This window comes from Vulpes vulpes, chromosome 2 (assembly GCF_048418805.1).
Source record: "Vulpes vulpes isolate BD-2025 chromosome 2, VulVul3, whole genome shotgun sequence".
Taxonomy (NCBI): domain Eukaryota; kingdom Metazoa; phylum Chordata; class Mammalia; order Carnivora; family Canidae; genus Vulpes; species Vulpes vulpes.
The window spans coordinates 124,679,189-124,696,479 of NC_132781.1; the positions used below are offsets into that span (position 1 = coordinate 124,679,189).

Consider the following 17,291-nt stretch of genomic DNA (forward strand, 5'->3'; position numbering starts at 1 on the left):
TATACTATATGTTAGACATTAAAAGTAGCAAGATACATCAGATACAGTGTTATCATTTTGAATACCAACATGAATAACAGCATTTCTCAATTTAAAGATTACTGTCTTATATCTTCTATCATCATCTCAAGCTTGCCAGGCAGAGAAGACACGCATTTAGTTAGAGAACACATGTGAGAGATGAAGAGGTTTACCCAGTTATAAAGCTAGTAAGCTGCAGAACTACACATGAACTTGGGCTTTCCACCCCAACTCTCCTCAATTATATTATAATGAGTCCACTGTCAAAAATAAAGATGATACCAAATAAATAAATAAGATACCAAGTAGTGCTAACGTTATGAGAAAAATACAAATGCAAAATTATTTATGAATTTTAGGGATGCCTGGGTGGTTCAGCTGGTTAAGCGTCCAACTCTTGATTTCAGCTCAGGTAACCATGTCAGGGTCGTGAGACTGAGTCATGCTGGTGCTCCATGCCAGACATGGAACCTGCTTAAAGATTCTCTCTGCCCCCTATGTTCCACCTCCAGAGCCAAACCACTGAGCCACCCAGGGATCCCCTAGGGGGACTCTTTCATGCAGAAGAATTTCAGTAAATAAATGAGGAAAGAATGACACAATTAGAAAGTCACCATTTTACAACCACTTATCCAATAACTGAAATAGACAAGGATCTTAAAACCCATGGGTTATTGAGTGACCAAATATTGAGAGGCTCTCAAAGTATCACCCACAGGTTACTTTCACCCTCAGGGGGGATTCCTGGGTGGCTCAGTGGTTTAGTGGCTGACTTCGGCCCAGGGTGTGATCCTGGAGTCCCAGGATCGAGTCCCACATTGGGCTCCCTACGTGGAGCCTGCTTCTCCCTCTGCCTGTGTCTCTTCCCACCCCCTCTCTCTCTGTGTGTGTCTCTCATGAATAAATAAAACCTTAAAAAAAAAAAAAAGTCACCCTCAGAACGAAGAAATCTTGAGTTGTTAACTTACTATCACTAAACTGGGACAAACTGATGATATATGCCTTTCCATGATACAACAGCAGGTTTACACCTCACCAATGTAATATTCTTGTCAAAATATTTCACCCAAATCTAATCAAAAGGACATTTTGGGACAACTAGAGACATCTGACTAGAGATTAGATGACAATAATATATCAATGTTAAATTTCTTGGAAGTGACGATGAGACTGACGATGCGGAATGCCCTTGTTCTCAAAAGATACATGCTAAAGTAGTTAGAGGTGGCACAACATGCGGGGTGCAACTTACTTTCAATGAGTTCATAGAAAAAGAGAGAACATATTCCATGTGTGTGAACTAAAGCAATTATGGAAAATGTTAATACTTGGTAACTACGCTGAAAGGCTTATGGGTGTTCATTCTACTATCCTTTTTTTTACCTCTTCGACAGGCTTGACATTTTTCAAGATAAAATGTTGGATAAGCAAAAGAAATAGAAGTTAATTTTCCCAACTCTCTTATATTTAGGGAATCCTTTCAACTCTAATTGTCTGGCCCCTTCTTTTCTGAGAATTATTTCTAATACCTATTTATGACAGATGAAGACTTTTGCAAACATGACCAAAATATTATACAACTAAAAAAAAGCTATTATACATTAAAAAAAAAACTGTTTATTTCTTTTTTTTTTTAAACTGTTTATTTCTTGATGCCGATATCCTATATGTCATGAGTGCAAAAAATTTCATGTTATTTTACTTGTTAATAGTTATTACCAAAAAAAAAAAAAGCTATTACCTAACTTGAAAGCAAAAATGTCCGTATGTATGGTCATCAATAAAGATATCAAAATTACTTAGAGGTCACTGAGACTTTAATGTGTGCCCTTTATGTACTTTTTTTTCTTTAAGCACTTCTTAAAGTGTCTTCTAAAAATTAATTTTCACTATAATAAATTCAACTCATTTCAAAAAACACTGCAATATAAGTATCTGAAAACCCTATTCCAAACTCCTAAATTGGATATTACATTTGCTTTAAGCTAAAATAAGTAGAAGCCAATCCCAAAAGCAATCTTACCTTGATAGGCATTCCAGTACAGTGTAAACCAAAGGGAAACAGACAAGTTTTTCCTTTCAGTCTCTGGTATCCTACTGCAAACTACAGAAAGCAAACTAAATTTAAATTACAAATTCAAATGTTAGATAAATACAAAATGTTGACTTTTCACAAAGATCAACAGTTTAGTTTTCCTCCACCTCCCTTCCTTTAGAAGTCATTCCAAAATTCTGCCCACCGTTCCTTTTTTCTCTTTTCACCAACCGAGAAATTACTTATGACTACACATCACACTTAGATTGCTGCACACATATATACACAGCATATGCCAGTTAAATATAAGAAAATTTAAGAGAAGTATTAAAATTATGCTTAAAATTAAGGAATTCTAAGTTCCCTTAACAGGAAATAAATTCTATATATGCCATTTTCTTCAACATAGTATTTATCAAAGACCCTCCATCCCATTATATTAAGCACAGGAAACTTTACCTCACATTTGGATAAAGAAAATGTGTGTCCCAAATGAAGACGCCCATTCATATACGGATATGGGAAGGTTACAAAGTACTTGCCCTTGCTGAAAAAAAATCATGTAAAAAAATAAAGTACAGAGAAGAAAATGTTAACTTTCTTTTAGAGTAGGGAGGTGGAGTGAACATAATGTGTACTACAAACAACTTGCTTAAATTTTATTACTTAAAAAAATGACATTTAAAATTGAATTTATAGATCTGGAAATTAAAAGCCCTCTGAAATTGAAACTTACTTTTGATTTAGAAAGAATAAGATATTTATAGGTAGATATTAAAGAAATAAATATCCTTGTAGCAAATACTAGAGGTTTAACAAGCTAAAATGCTGAGTAAAGATAATTTACTAAAAATAATTTTAATACTCTTAGGATACTGGATTAATTTAATGTTTTAGTAATTAAATGAGATCTGCCTTCATTAGATACACATAAAGCAATTCAAGTCTGTCAGGTAAAATAAAATATCCTCAGTATTATAAGATACATGGTAAAATAAGTTTAAAAGCACTTTTTTAAAGCTGTTCAATTTATTATATCCTCTTTTCCTGTGAATCAAATGTGTAACATACATACCTGTTATGAAGCACAAAAAAATGAACACCTGTAGGCACACTATCCAACTGATGAATCCACTGAAGCTATTCATGTGCTCCTCAACCCTCTCCTACCAGAGATAAGGATCTTAAAATTTAATTTTGTCATATTCTTGATTTTGAATCACTTATACATGTATCTGTGTCCTTAAACAGTGTATCATTTAGTTCTGCTCACTTGTCAGCTTTATTAAAAAATTATATACTGGGGTACCTGGGTGGTGCAGTCAGTGAAACAAGGGACTCTTGATCCTAGGGTTGTAATTTCGAGCCCCACAATAGGTACAGAGATTACTTAGCACTCTATGTTACATTTCTAAGTTTTTTCAGTTCATTTTCTTTCACTGTACAAAGAAGCTTTTTCAGTTCATTCTTGATAACTTTAAATTACCTATAATTGGCTAAAATTCTAGAACAAACAAAAGCTTCAAACTACAAAGTATAATATCAAAGACTTTATATTACAACAACACTTTTACTTTCTTTGAAAAAAGAAAAAGAAAAGAGAAAGAAAAAAAACCATTAGAATGTTGCTGAAAAGGAGGACACACTTTTGAAATCAGAAAGTCCGGGATCCCTGGGTGGCGCAGCGGTTTGGCGCCTGCCTTTGGCCCAGGGCGCAATCCTGGAGACCCGGGATCGAATCCCACATCGGGCTCCCGGTGCATGGAGCCTGCTTCTCCCTCTGCCTGTGTCTCTGCCTCTCTCTCTATCTCTCTGTGACTATCATAAATAAATAAAAATTAAAAAAAAAAAAAAAAAAAAGAAATCAGAAAGTCCTGACAAGTAGTCCAGAGTCTGTTGATTCCTACCTATATAACCCTGCACTGGTTAGTCTCCCTGTACCTCAGTCTCCTCATCTATAGCACAGGGATAAAAATATTGCTAATCTTGGGGTACCTGAGTGGCTTAGTGTTTAAGGATCTGCCTTTGGATCAAATCGGGGTCCTGGGATTGAGTTCCGCATCAGGGTTCCTATAGGGAGCCTGCTTCTCTCTCTGCCAATGTCTCTGACTTTCTCTCTGTGTCTCTCATGAATAAGTAAAATCTTAAAAAAAAATAAAAATTTAAAAATGTTGGTAATCTTAAAGGGTTATTAGGAAGATTAAATGATAATATGCATGCTAAAAATGGCGTATTTTCTAATTTCTTTGCATACCAAACAAAAACTTTTCAAGATTACTACTATAATTGTTGTCAATCTATTTCTTCATTGTAGGAAGACATTTTTCTACATTTCAACATATCTGAAATCAAAACGCATCTTATAATTGACCCATATATTTATTACAGTACTGTTTGGGGGCAGTTATTTTAGTTTTTCCCAGTATCATAATCATTATCTGTAGACTGTCTTATAACTGATGCTTAACATCAAGACAATATAGTACTTATGAAATAAGACCTTCAAATACAGAAACCCTTTAAAATTTATATTTTGTGTCACTATAATATGAATCTCTAATAGAATGATTTCATCAGTCAGCAAAGACGAAACTTCAAAACATTCTCCTTTGTCTAAATATAAAAAAAAAAAAAAACAACTAGTTTAAAAAAAAAAAAAACTTATGTAGAAAAAGTCCTTTAAGAATTCTATAGGGGGGGAAAAAAAAAGAATTCTCTAGGAGGGGCACCGCTGGCTCAGGCAGTAGAGCTCATCACTCTTGAATCCAGAGTTGTGAGTTCAGGCCCCACACATCAGCAGAGCTCACCTTATTTAAAGATTTTATTTATTGGGGATCCCTGGGTGGCTCAGCAGTTTAGTGCCTGCCTTTGGCCCAGGGCTTGATCCTGGAGTCCCGGGATCAATTCCCACACTGGGCTCCCTGTATGGAGCCTGCTTCTCCCTCTGCCTGTGCCTCTGCCTCTCTCTCTCTGTGTCTCTCATTAATAAATAAATGAAATCTAAGATTTCATTTATTTATTAATTTATTTGAGGGAGAGAGAGAGAAAACACAACACAGAGGGAGGGGTAGGAGGAGAGGGAGAAACAGAACCGTAAGCAAACTCTAAGCTGAGTGTAGAGACCAATTTACAACCTTGAAAAATGACCTGAGCCAAAATCAAGAGTTAGACAATCAAGTGAACCACTCAGGTGCCCTGTGCCTACTAAAAAAAAAAAAAAAAAAAAAGGAATTCCAAAAGGAAACAGGATCCTAATTTCAAAAGCAGAAAGTAGAAGTTACTCCTTCAGCCTGTTTCAGACATTATAAATACAATCTGTCTTATCCTTTCCATAAAGTGGTTTCTGCAGCCAACAGTTTCGGAAACACAAAGTGTTGAACTTCACAAAGTATTACTTACCCAGTCTGGTTCTCTAAATTAGATGCATCAACCTCAAATACTTTCTCAGTAGCCCATTTCTGTTGGATTTCCTTCTCAATCTTCTTCAAAAAGTCTACTTTGGCTGTTCCTTTTCTTTCCTATTAGACACAAAAGAGAATAATCTATACAGGCTTGTTTTATTTTTTTTTTTAAGTTTTATTTATTTATGATAGTCACACAGAGAGAGAGAGAGAGAGAGAGAGAGAGAGGCAGAGACACAGGCAGAGGGAGAAGCAGGCTCCATGCACCGGGAGCCCGACGTGGGATTCGATCCCGGGTCTCCAGGATCGCACCCTGGGCCAAAGGCAGGCGCCAAACCACTGCGCCACCCAGGGATCCCTACAGGCTTGTTTTAAAAAAAAATTTTTTTTAACTGGGTTCAAACAAAACCGAGCTGTTTACTGGATAGGCAATTTTTCTGTGGTTATCTCAAATTTTAAACAAACATGATTAAAAATCAGGGCTATCATGATCTGTCCACTTTAAACCTAAAAGGATGGTTAATGAATTATTTAAATATATAAATACTTTTTAAAGTCAGACTAAAACAGATACTTCTGTCAAACAGATACTGTTCTCATTTAGTTAAAATGCATTAATTCTTAGAAAAGTACAGGATGGAGCAGTAACCTGCTGGCCAGGCTACAATTATCCCCACCAAAGATGGATGTTAACACCTAGTTGGAAGATGCTGAAGGAGGATTAGTCATCTATTTTTTTTTCAAGGAAACTGATGAACTTCTCTCCAAAATAATTAATAGACTATTAATATGAAATTAAAATGAAACACAGAATAGCAAGCATGTCTCTAGTAATATCCGATCTACATGGCAACATTGCCATCATCCTGTAAGCTACTCATGACTGAAAGTGAAAGCAAAGAATACCCATGATCATTCTATCTTTGAGAAAAAAAGAATTAGCACTTCTTTCTCAGTTTGTGACTCTGTGAAAAAGAAAACAAAACAAAAAAAAATTAGCTTATAAGAGCAAGTGTACCAAAGCTAGAGTGGAATGGAATGCTAATAGAAAAGGCAACTGTGAAAGCTAGATACCAAATAATATACAAATCCAATTCTGTTTTTAAATTTACTTTTAGTTTCTAAAACTTTATTTTCTGGTATAAAGTTATTTGAACTGAAATTAGATTTTCTTCCTCTTCCTACATGCTAACATTTCCAGATTCTGCAGCATTTTCAAATGAGAAAATACGGGGGTTCTACTCATACTTTTTTTTTTTTTAAAGATTTTTTTAAAAGAAATCTCTACACCCAACATGGGGCTCAGACTTACAACCCTGAGACGAAGAGTTGCATACTCCACTTACTGGGCTAGCCAGGAGCCCCTGCTAAGTACCCTAACACCTGCAATTCAGTCTCCTTTAATCATGCCTCCTCCTCTCTTTTCACCCAATAAGTTAAAAAATGCTTTTCAATGGAGTGCCTGGCTGGCTCAATTGGTAGAGCATACACTCTTGATCATGGGGTCGTGAGTTCAAGTCCCACATTGGACAGAGCTTAAATATATATTTACACATACATTTTATATTACTTTTTTTAAAAATTGGGGCATCTGGCTGACTTAGCAGAACAAACTCACGACCCTGAGACTCTTCATCTCAGGGTCATGAGTTCAAGCCCTATAATGGGCATAGGGTTTACTAAAAAAATAAAATAAAATAAAAATTTTAAAAAGCTTTCTATTCATATCACAGATACGTTGGATTCTTTGCTGTTTTTTAAATGGTTACACAAATTTGCGCACTTTGCAAAGAGGAATTCTGTGCAGTCAAAAATATCCCAACCTTAACTCTATTGCTCCAATAACTATCCTAAATATACTTTATGTATTATGCAATAAAAATAACTATCAGTATTAAGATTAAGATTTAGTGCCTTGTTGGCTCAGTGGTTGAGTTCCTAATCTGTTATTTTTTTTTTTGTGGCCACAATATGCAAAAGTGGGCAATATATTATTCAATTCTCTTTTAAAATCTTTAAATATTCAACAGGCATTTTTTGAGAACCTGCTATAAGCTGTATCTTGAGGATATAATGAAAAGCAAGTTACCAGTCCCTACCATGAACAAACTTCAGTAGTCCTGTGAGAAAGACAGGCAGATATTGACACCACCCTGTGTTTAGTGCTGGCATAGAGGTAATATTGGTGGGTAGGAACATATTAAAGATGGCATAGCATAACCTGTTGATGACCAATGCAGGTGATTAGCTGAGACCTGAAAGATGAGAGAGCAAGGCAGAGATTGGGGAGGCATGAGGACAGAGAAACTACACTGAACAGAGGCTCAGGTGAGACAGGGAGCTTAGCACATTTGGAAAAATGCAGAACTACATTCATATTTGAATCAAGGTACTAAGCAATTTGGACTCTTTCCCAAGAATTTTCATAAAAGTATGGTTACATAAGGTAGTTCCTTTTCCAGAGAAGAATAAGGGCCTTCATCTATTCACTCCTTTCCATTTTTGCTGCTAACCACCTTCATTCAGTCCCTTAGCTCCTGTGCTCCTTCTTACTACCAAACCCTCCTCTTAACAGGTAACCTGTAAGTTACAAGTCTATTTCTATACACGTGAACCAGTTTTCAATACTAATACACAAACACTACCATCTGAAGACAAGCTATGGCAGAGACAGCGGGTTGCCTACTCAATACCTGTTCCTTCTTTTTCTTTCTCAACAACAAAAGCCCAGTCTTATTTAAAGTAGTGCATCGGAGCTGGTTAAATGTACTCTTCCATGCTTCTAGATGAAGTCCCAGTTAGATTGGAGCTGTGTTCTAGCAAAGGAGTTTGGGGCAGAAGATCCTACTCAGCCTTTGAAACAGCCTGCACCACGCCAGGGCGCCTGGCTGGCTCAGCCAGCAGAGCATGCTACTTTTGATCTCAGGGTTGGGAATTAAAGTCCTACATTGGGTAAAGAGATTACTTAAAAATAAAATCTTAAAATTAAAAAATTAAAAAACCCAGCCTGTACAATGCCTAACAGATGACTTAATCGGTAAATAGAGTAGGCACGGTGCCTGGACCCACAATACTTATTGGAGTTCACAAAAATAATTTTAATGTATTCTAAAATCAGAAATAAAAAACAAATTTGAAGGCTGAAGAAAAAAGTTTAATATATTGTAAATACATCTAATAAAGTGTGATACTAATTTACTTGTCTTCATACCAACACAGCCTAGCTCATGAAGCCTAGTTGTACCTCCTACCCTCGGGTCATGAGTGATATGAAATCACACTGTATCGTTATTAAATTCCTCATTAATCAACTTGAGTTGGCTTCTATTGCATACAACCAAATGATCCCTAAGACATTTACCCAGTTGAGCTGTGAATTCCTGGCAGACAGCAGATTTTACATCTCTCATAGTCATCTCACCACCAAATACCAATGCCATAGACACAGAAGTTATAGTAAAAATATTTTTGGCTTAAAAATGACCATGTCACCCACTTCAAAGAACATGAAAGCAAAGTCTTCACAAATTACTTAGAACTATATGTTTCTTTTCATTGTTTTTGAGCACACTAAATACACAAAAACTCTTCTTTGAGGTTTCTGTTTCTCAAAAAATTCACTCCTCAAAACATCAAAGATCAATTGTTTTTGTTTTTCTTTTTTAAAAAGATTGTATTTATTTATTCATGAGAGACAGAGAGAGAGAGAGGCAAAGACATTGGCAGAGGGAGAAGCAGGCTCCCTGTGGGGAACCCAATGTGGGACTCGATCCCAGGACCCCAGAATCACAACCTGAGCCTAAGGCAGATGCTCAACCACTGAGCCACCCAGGTGCCCCCATCAAAGGTCAATTATAATGAAATCTGAGGGAAGCCCCGGTGGCGCAGCAGTTTGGCACTGCCTGCAGCCTGGGGTGTGATCTTGAAGCCCCAGGATCGAGTCCCACGTCGAGCTCCCTGCATGGAACCTGCTTCTCCCTCTGCCTCTCATAAATAAAATCTTAAAAAAAAAAAATGAAATCTGATTTTGGCTCCCTGCATGGAACCTGCTTCTCCCTCTGCCTCTCATAAATAAAATCTTAAAAAAAAAAAAATGAAATCTGATTTTGGCCCCAGCATCAACTTGTTATATAACAAGTTGGGAAAGTAACCTGATCAATGTAAGCCTTAATTTTTGTACTGGCTATTTAACTAGACAATTGGTTATAATAATTAGTTAAAAGGCTATTATTAGCCAAAATCAGAGTTTCTAAACTTTGGCAGTTATTGATGGTTTAAGCTAAATAATTTTTTGTGTTTCATCTTGTCCATTGTAAGAAGCTTAGAAGCATCTCTGACTCCTAGCCACTAGATGCCAGCAGCACATCCTCTAGCTATGACAATCTCAACACTCTCCAAATCAAATGGTCTCAGGGGGACAAAATCATCATGAGTCAAGAACCATTAAACTAGATAACAAACTCTTTCATATACTCGTAGTATCCTGCAGCTAAAAACTTTTACGATCAATAACTTTTTTGATCTTAACAACAACCCTAAGAAGTGGGTAGACCAACAGCTATCATTTCAAAGATGATAAAGCTGAAACTCAGAGATTGTTGTGCCACCAAAGGGTCGAATTGGACAAAACCCTCATCTTCTGACTTCTTTTTCTGCTTTCTCTTGGGATTCTGGCCATCTCCTAGCTCTAGCACTTACTAGCTGTAAAATCCTGGACAAATTCCTTAAACTGTCTAAGCCTCCATTTTTCTACCTATCTATAAAATGAGGATAAAAATTATGCCTACCTTGTAGTATTCACATGAGGATTAAAAAAGTTAATACACATGAAGGACTTAGCATAGTGCTAGACCCATGGTAAATGCACGATGTCAACCAATACCACAAACAGACATCCTGACATCACGTGATTTTTATTAAGTGTGAAAATGGCATTGGGGCTGTTTTAAGAGAAATTATCATTATACTAAAAAAAAACTTACTAAACTATGTATTGATGTAAAAACTTTATATTAAAATATATCAAACATGTACGGTACCTGGAACTTGTCTAAAATGAATCCTGAGGAGTGGAGGGACAAGGTACAAGGGAGGGATACATGAAACAAAACAAGATGGCCCTGAACTATCAATTACTGAAGTTGAGTGATAGAAGTACCTAATACTATTACTATCTCTGTTTTGTTTACTATTTAAATTTTCCAAATGAAAGTTTAAAAACAATAATTTTCTAAGTTGGCTATTATGTTTATTATATCACATCCCCAGATCCCCTCTAAAAGTCTGACATATAACTAGAAGAGATTAAAACTTTCAAAAGCTCTAAAAAATAAATACTACTTTGATATGAAAAAAAAATTAGTTTGGTGTTTATAAATCTAATTATGAAATAAAAATAATATTATATTCAAGCTATCACATGTTCATTGTCTTATACACTTCAGTATTGTTAAGATTTCCTTTGGAAAGAGAAAAGTTTCCTTATGGGAGGTGTTTGCAAAAGAAATTTCCTAATTAGCTTACACCTGGGGATAGCACGATGATTAAGAGAATGGGCTCCAGAATTGGACCAAATGAATTCTAATTCCTCCTCTGGCTAGATGTGATGCCTTATTTTCCACATCAGTAAAATGGGGATAATAATACCACCTACTTTTATAGGGTTATTTTGATGAAAAATTATATAAAACATTAATGCATGGCACAGATAATCAGTACGTTTTATTTGTATTGTTACTTGTTCTTTCTAAAGAGAGCTCTTATTGGATTCTTCCAATAAAACTAACTTTAATGTCAGTCCAGTATCACAACAGTGTAAAACGCGAACATTTTCAGAAGCCAAGAAGCGAATAAAGTAAAACAATTGTATCTACCAGAAATGTTGCCACTTTCCTTATATAAAACTTAAAATGATGGAAAAAATGTATTAAAATCTTCCAAACAGGGCAGCCTGGGTGGCTCAGCGGTTTAGCACTGCCTTCAGCCCAGGGTGTGATCCTGGGGACCTGGGATCAGGATCGAGTCCCACGTTGGTCTCCTTGCATGGAGCCTGCTTCTCCCTCTGCCTGTGTCTCTGCCTCTCTCTTTCTGTGTGTCTCTCATAAATAAATAAATAAAATTAAAAAAAAAAAAGAGAGAGATAATTAAAATCTTCCAAACTGAAAAGCCCATTCCCATGAACACCAAAAGGGGGGGGAGAGAGGGAGGAAAAGAGGGAGGGAGGAGGAGAAGGAGGGGGACGGAGGGAGAGGGAGAGAGAGAGAGAGAGAGATCTGCAAATGCTACATCAGATAAGGTTATCACCATGGGAGAGTGGGGGTTGATGGGGAGGCATTGAGCAACTGGGAACAGAAGAAAAAGCCCTAGACCAGGACGCAGAAGGCAAGTGTTTTCCTGGAAAGTAGGATGGCACAGTGACTGAGAAATGAGTCAATCTCTTTGAGTTCTAATCCACTTTCATCCTGTCCTAGTTATGAGAAGTCGGACCTGTTAGTTAAGCACTCTGCCTAACTCAAATAGATTAGTGTGAAGACTCAATGAGACAATTCAACTAAAATGCTAAACACAAAGCATGACACACAAGAAATGTTATTGGTATTATTGGTCTTTACTAGAATTCCAGCTCCAGTAATTCTTCAACTCCAGCAGGACCTACTGATCAGGACCTATTCTCGCTAATCCTTAGGCCCCTCCTACCCCAAGTCCTTATTTCCATTCCTTAAATCCATCCTCCTTCACTTTTCTCTTCACCATCCCTGCCTGCCAAAACTCCAACCCTCCTATGCACCTGCTCTGTTCCCTCCACCAGGCAGCTGAAAGTGGCGGGAGATAACCATTCACGTTGACTGGCCTCAATTTAAATTCACGTCCACTAAGGTCAAGAGATGCCTAGCAATACTAATTTCTGAAATCCACTCAGTTAACTTACTCCTTCTAGACTAGTGCTTCTCAAACTTTAATGTGTATACTGCCCAGTACAGTAGCCACGAGCTAGCCACATGTGACTTTTTAAATTTTAAAGTTATTGTAAAATCCAGTCCTTTCATTGCACCAGCCACATTTCAAGTGCCCAATAGCCGCCAAGTGGCCAGTGGCACCAAATTGGTGCAAATACAGAACATCTTCATCACAGGAAGTTCTACTGACAGCAATGTCCTAAACAAGACTCTCTCCTCAAGCCTCCAACATTTCCTCTTCCATCGTTATTCTTAGCTGACAATCTTGGCTCTTAATTCAAAGAGAAAACAGAAATGAACAGAAAATGTTTACAACCTCCCTCATCATGTCTGCCTACCCACGTGCATGTGTACCCATAGTCTGTCTTCAGTTTCCTGTTACTTGGACGAGTGTGGTTCTGCTTGACTCTCCACTGATGCACTTGATCTTATCTCCTCTACTCTCTTCAGTAACAGGACATCAATTTTTCCTCTCTATGGGGTAATTCCCATAGGCATACAAGCATTGTGTAATTTCTACCTTTCAAAAAAGAAAAAAGTCTCTTTTGACCTTCCTATCACCCCATTCCTTTGCTCTCCTTTATAAAATCCCTCAAGAATTGTCCATCCTGGAGGCTCAGTCTGGTAAGCTCACATTGTTGCTTCTGCCTGCAAGTCTTTGGGTCCATTTGGCTGCCTGGCTTGCTTCTCTTTACCACAATGCCAACTTCTTAGCAAAGCCTTCCTTTTTCCTTTTTTTTTTTTTTTTTTTTTTTTTTTTTAAGAGTCACTTAGCCAACATCATTAGTTTCGGATGCAGAGTTTAAGAATTCATCAGTTGCATATAACACCCAAGGCTCATCCCATCCCGAGCAAACCCTTTCTGGATCGCCCTTTTAAAACTGCAACCCTATCGGTAGTCTCCCGTTCCTGCTCTTTTTTTTTTTTTTTTTTTCCATAGCACTTACTGGCAACTGACATATTCACCAAATATTTTAGTCTGTAACTCTCTCACACACACATGTAAACACCATGAGTGTAGAGATTTGTGAGTGTTTTACCGGGAAGTGCTCATAATTGTTTAAGAGGAGGAACAAGGTTTACCCACTCCCTTCTCTCCAAATAGGTTTTGGACACTTGCGTGAAACTAACACACGTTACATTAAGTAGGGTGTAAAGTTAAAGATACCCGTTCCTAGCTCAACAGCCGGCGAGAAAAAGCACATCCTCACAACACCCACACCTAATTGTAAAACTACAATTTTAGTCAAGGCATTCCCTTCCTTTGAAATAGGGTTTTTCCCTTCAGGACAACGACTACCACATGGAGCCCCTGGATTCTGGCAAAAGCCGACAGTTCAGCCGGGTTCTAGGGCCGGGCTGAGCGGACTCTCCTCCCGCCAGAACTCACCGCCATGGCACCGCGTCTGCAAACCACGACAGTGACCTCGGCTATCCTCTCAAAGTAGTGGTCACCTCCTCTCCCTTCCTTCCGGGGGGCAGACAGGCCTCCCACGACACTAGGGCACACACTCGACACCTGATGAGGCAATCGCCCACTCCCTGCTAACTACTGCCTTGTGCGTCTCGTAGCCCGCCGGGAATTGTAGTTTCCAGACTGCTAGAGCCCAAGGCCAGCAGGCACCCATTGACTACAATTCCCAGAGAGCAACAGGCCACCGGAAGCTGACCCAAAGGGTCACGCTGTGGTGACACACAGGTAGTGATGTCACGGGAAGGTTGAACTACAAAGTCCGTGAGGCTGCTCGGGATGGCTGCCGCGTGCGCGCCCCTGCTGAGGTGGAGTTCCCCGACCTTCAACCTTTTCACCCCGCGTCGCTGGGTTGGGTGTCGGTCGGCGAGCCGGGATGCAAGGTTTATTAGCCTTCAGTGACCGAGGTGCTAATTATGGCTTGCGACTGTGCACAGATTTTTAGTGCTGTCGGTGGCATTCAACAGCCCAGAATCCAGACATTTTATAGCCATTTATTAACAATCTGTTTTTAAGGAAACCTACGGGGTTGCAGTGCCACGCTCACCCTATTTCAACTGTGCCAGCACTCTAGGCTGAACTCTCCGATAGGAAGTCACGAATCACGTGTGGCTATTGACGTTTAAATTAAAATTTCAGTAAAATCTAAAATTGAGTTCTTTAATCGCAGTAGCCACCTTCCAGGTGCTCGGTAGTCCGTGTGCCTGGTGGTTACGGTATCATCGGACAGTGCACATGTAGGACATTTCCGTCATAGGAAGAAAGATGTATTGACGAGCAACGATCCGGGCTTTTACTTTCTGAGGTCAGATTAGGTGCTCTCACCTGCATTTGTTTATTAATTCAGTGAATATTTATAAAGCATCGACAAAGCATTTTCGGGGTGGGGTACCCAGCCCAGAAATGTGTCTTCCTAAAGGACTGAGGGGAGAAAAAATAATTTTTAAATAAAAAGTTTAATAAATTTAATGAATTTAAAATCATATATGTATATGTATACATTTTCAACAACTAGTTTTGAGATAAAAATTTAATAATATCCTAATGAGGGGATCCCTGGGTGGCTCCGTGATTAGGCCCCTGCTTGGACCCAGGGCGTGATCCTGGAGTCCCAGGACTGAGTCCCACGTCAGGCTCCCTGCATGGAGCCTGCTTTTCCCTCTGCCTGTGTCTCTGCCTCTCTCTCTCTCTGTGTCTCTCATGAATAAATGAATAAAATCTTTAAAAATAATAATAAAAATAATATCCAAATGATGCCTAGCACATGGTATAGACTCAACAAAATGTGTTGCATGAAAGATGTGAACAAGGAAACTTGGGCTATGGAGAACCTACCAGTGACTCTCCTGCCTCTGGGCTCATTACACATGCAAATACTCTCCATCACTTTCCATGCCTTCTTACATTAGCTACAAACAGTTTAGACATATACTTCCTGACAGCCCACGTCTGGGTTAAATGTCCCCTCCTAAGGTGAAGCACACCTTTACTGCCTTCCCTTGGGAAATTTCTCTCTCTGAATTTTTTTAAAGGTTGATTGATTGATTGATCTATTTGAGAGACGGAAAGAGAGCACCTGCACCCATAGGGAGAGAGAAAGAATCTCAAGCACCCTGCTGAGCTTGGGGCTGAGGTGGGGCTTGGTCTCAACACCCTGAATTCTTGACCTGAGGCAAAATCAAGAGTCAGACACTCAGTCCACCAAGCCACCCAGACACCCCTCATTGAATTTTAGTAGCCTATTTATTTATCACTAGACTGGAAGCTACATGATAGCAGAGAGGTTGCCTAGCAGAGTCTGGCACATAAAGGGGCCTTATAAACATTTATTGAATGAATAAAAGAATCCTCATCCTCCACAGCTCCCATAACTATGATTATAGTTTCCTGTTCCAATTCTGCCCTTATCAGTGCTATTTGTCACCTTTGATTCATCAGCTTCCAATTCACATTGGTAATTGAAATTATTCATGCAATAGATATTCCTTGGTTACCTCCTGTGAACTTAACATAGAGCTAGGATATAGTAAGGAACAAGACAGACGTGGTTCCTGCCCTTATGGAGCCTACAAGCTAAAGGGCATGAGACATCAAAGAAAATAAACAAGTTACTACATGATTACAAATTGTGAAAAACCTATCCCCTATTTAAATGTCGGGATCCCTGGGTGGCGCAGCGGTTTGGCGCCTGCCTTTGGCCCAGGGCGCGATCCTGGAGACCCGGGATCGAATCCCACATCAGGCTCCCGGTGCATGGAGCCTGCTTCTCCTTCTGCCTGTGTCTCTGCCTCTCTCTCTCTCTCTCTGTGTGACTATCATAAATAAATAAAAATTAAAAAAAAATAAATAAATGTCCTCATCCCCATCCCCTACTAACCTATTTCCTATAAGTGAGTGATATTCTTTTTTTAATATTTTATTTATTTATGAGAGACACAGAGAGAGAGAGAGAGAGGCAGAGACACAGGCAGAGGGAGAAGAAGCAGGCTCCATGCAGAGAGCCCAATGTGGGACTTGATCCCGGGTCTCCAGGATCACGCCCTGGGCCGAAGGCAGTGCTAAACCACTGAGCTACCCAGGCTGCCCGAGTAATATTCATTTTTTTTTAAAGGATCATTTGGATTCCATTCATTCAACAAAAATTAAGTTAGCTTCTACTACATACAAGGCACTATGCTACGTGCTGGAGAAGCAATACTATTTGTTTAAGTAATCTCTATATCCAACATGGGGCTTCAACCCACTACCCTGAGATCAAGAGTTGCTTGCTCCTCCAACTGAGCCAGCCAGGCGCTCCTGGAGATACAACATTTGAACAAGACTGACGCAGTCACCACCTACATAGAGCTTGCAGTCTAGTGGAAGAGGCAAACACTGAAGCAAATGGAGAGACAGAAACCTGTGGAAGTGTTTTAAGCAAGGAAGAGACATGGTCCAATTTGTGTAATAGAAAATTCATCCTGAAGAAGGATTGAAAGAAAGCAAAAGTGGAAGAAGAAAGTTATTGCAATTGTCCAGGTAAGAGGTGAGGACGGTTTAGATTATGGTGATGGCAGTCAATGTAGAGAAAGATAAACAGATTCAAGAGATATTTAGAGAGTGAAATTTATTGCGTCTTAGTAATATGGCTTTGTAATTGAGAATTGTCAATTCTTTGCTATGCCATATGGAATAGCCTTTCTAGATAAATGAAATTAGAAAGGTAGCACAGTGGATGAGAATTCAAGCACTGAATCAGACAGACCAAGTTCATCATTTTACTAGCTGGGTGGCCTCAGGCAATTCAATTAACCACTTTGTAAAATAAGGGTCATAAAAGTAAGTACCTCATAGGATCACTATGAGGATTAAAGAAATAATATGTATATTATATATATATATATAGAAGAATATGTGTGTAAGCCATG

At 38.7% G+C, this 17,291-nt stretch overlaps 1 protein-coding gene across 1 annotated transcript in view; it reads right to left on the reverse strand.

The window, feature by feature from the left end:
* The window catches only part of LARS1 (leucyl-tRNA synthetase 1), a 75,574-nt gene extending 61,574 nt beyond the window's left edge, over positions 1 to 14,000 (reverse strand). The window contains exons 1-4 of the mRNA XM_026018482.2: positions 13,804 to 14,000; positions 5,456 to 5,574; positions 2,516 to 2,603; positions 2,045 to 2,125 (exon numbers count right to left, since the gene is read on the reverse strand). Of these exons, the coding sequence (XP_025874267.1) occupies positions 2,045 to 2,125; positions 2,516 to 2,603; positions 5,456 to 5,574; positions 13,804 to 13,809 (294 nt within the window). The 5' untranslated portion in view covers positions 13,810 to 14,000. The remainder of the gene's footprint in view (positions 1 to 2,044; positions 2,126 to 2,515; positions 2,604 to 5,455; positions 5,575 to 13,803) is intronic.
* Positions 14,001 to 17,291: the final 3,291 nt, after the last annotated feature.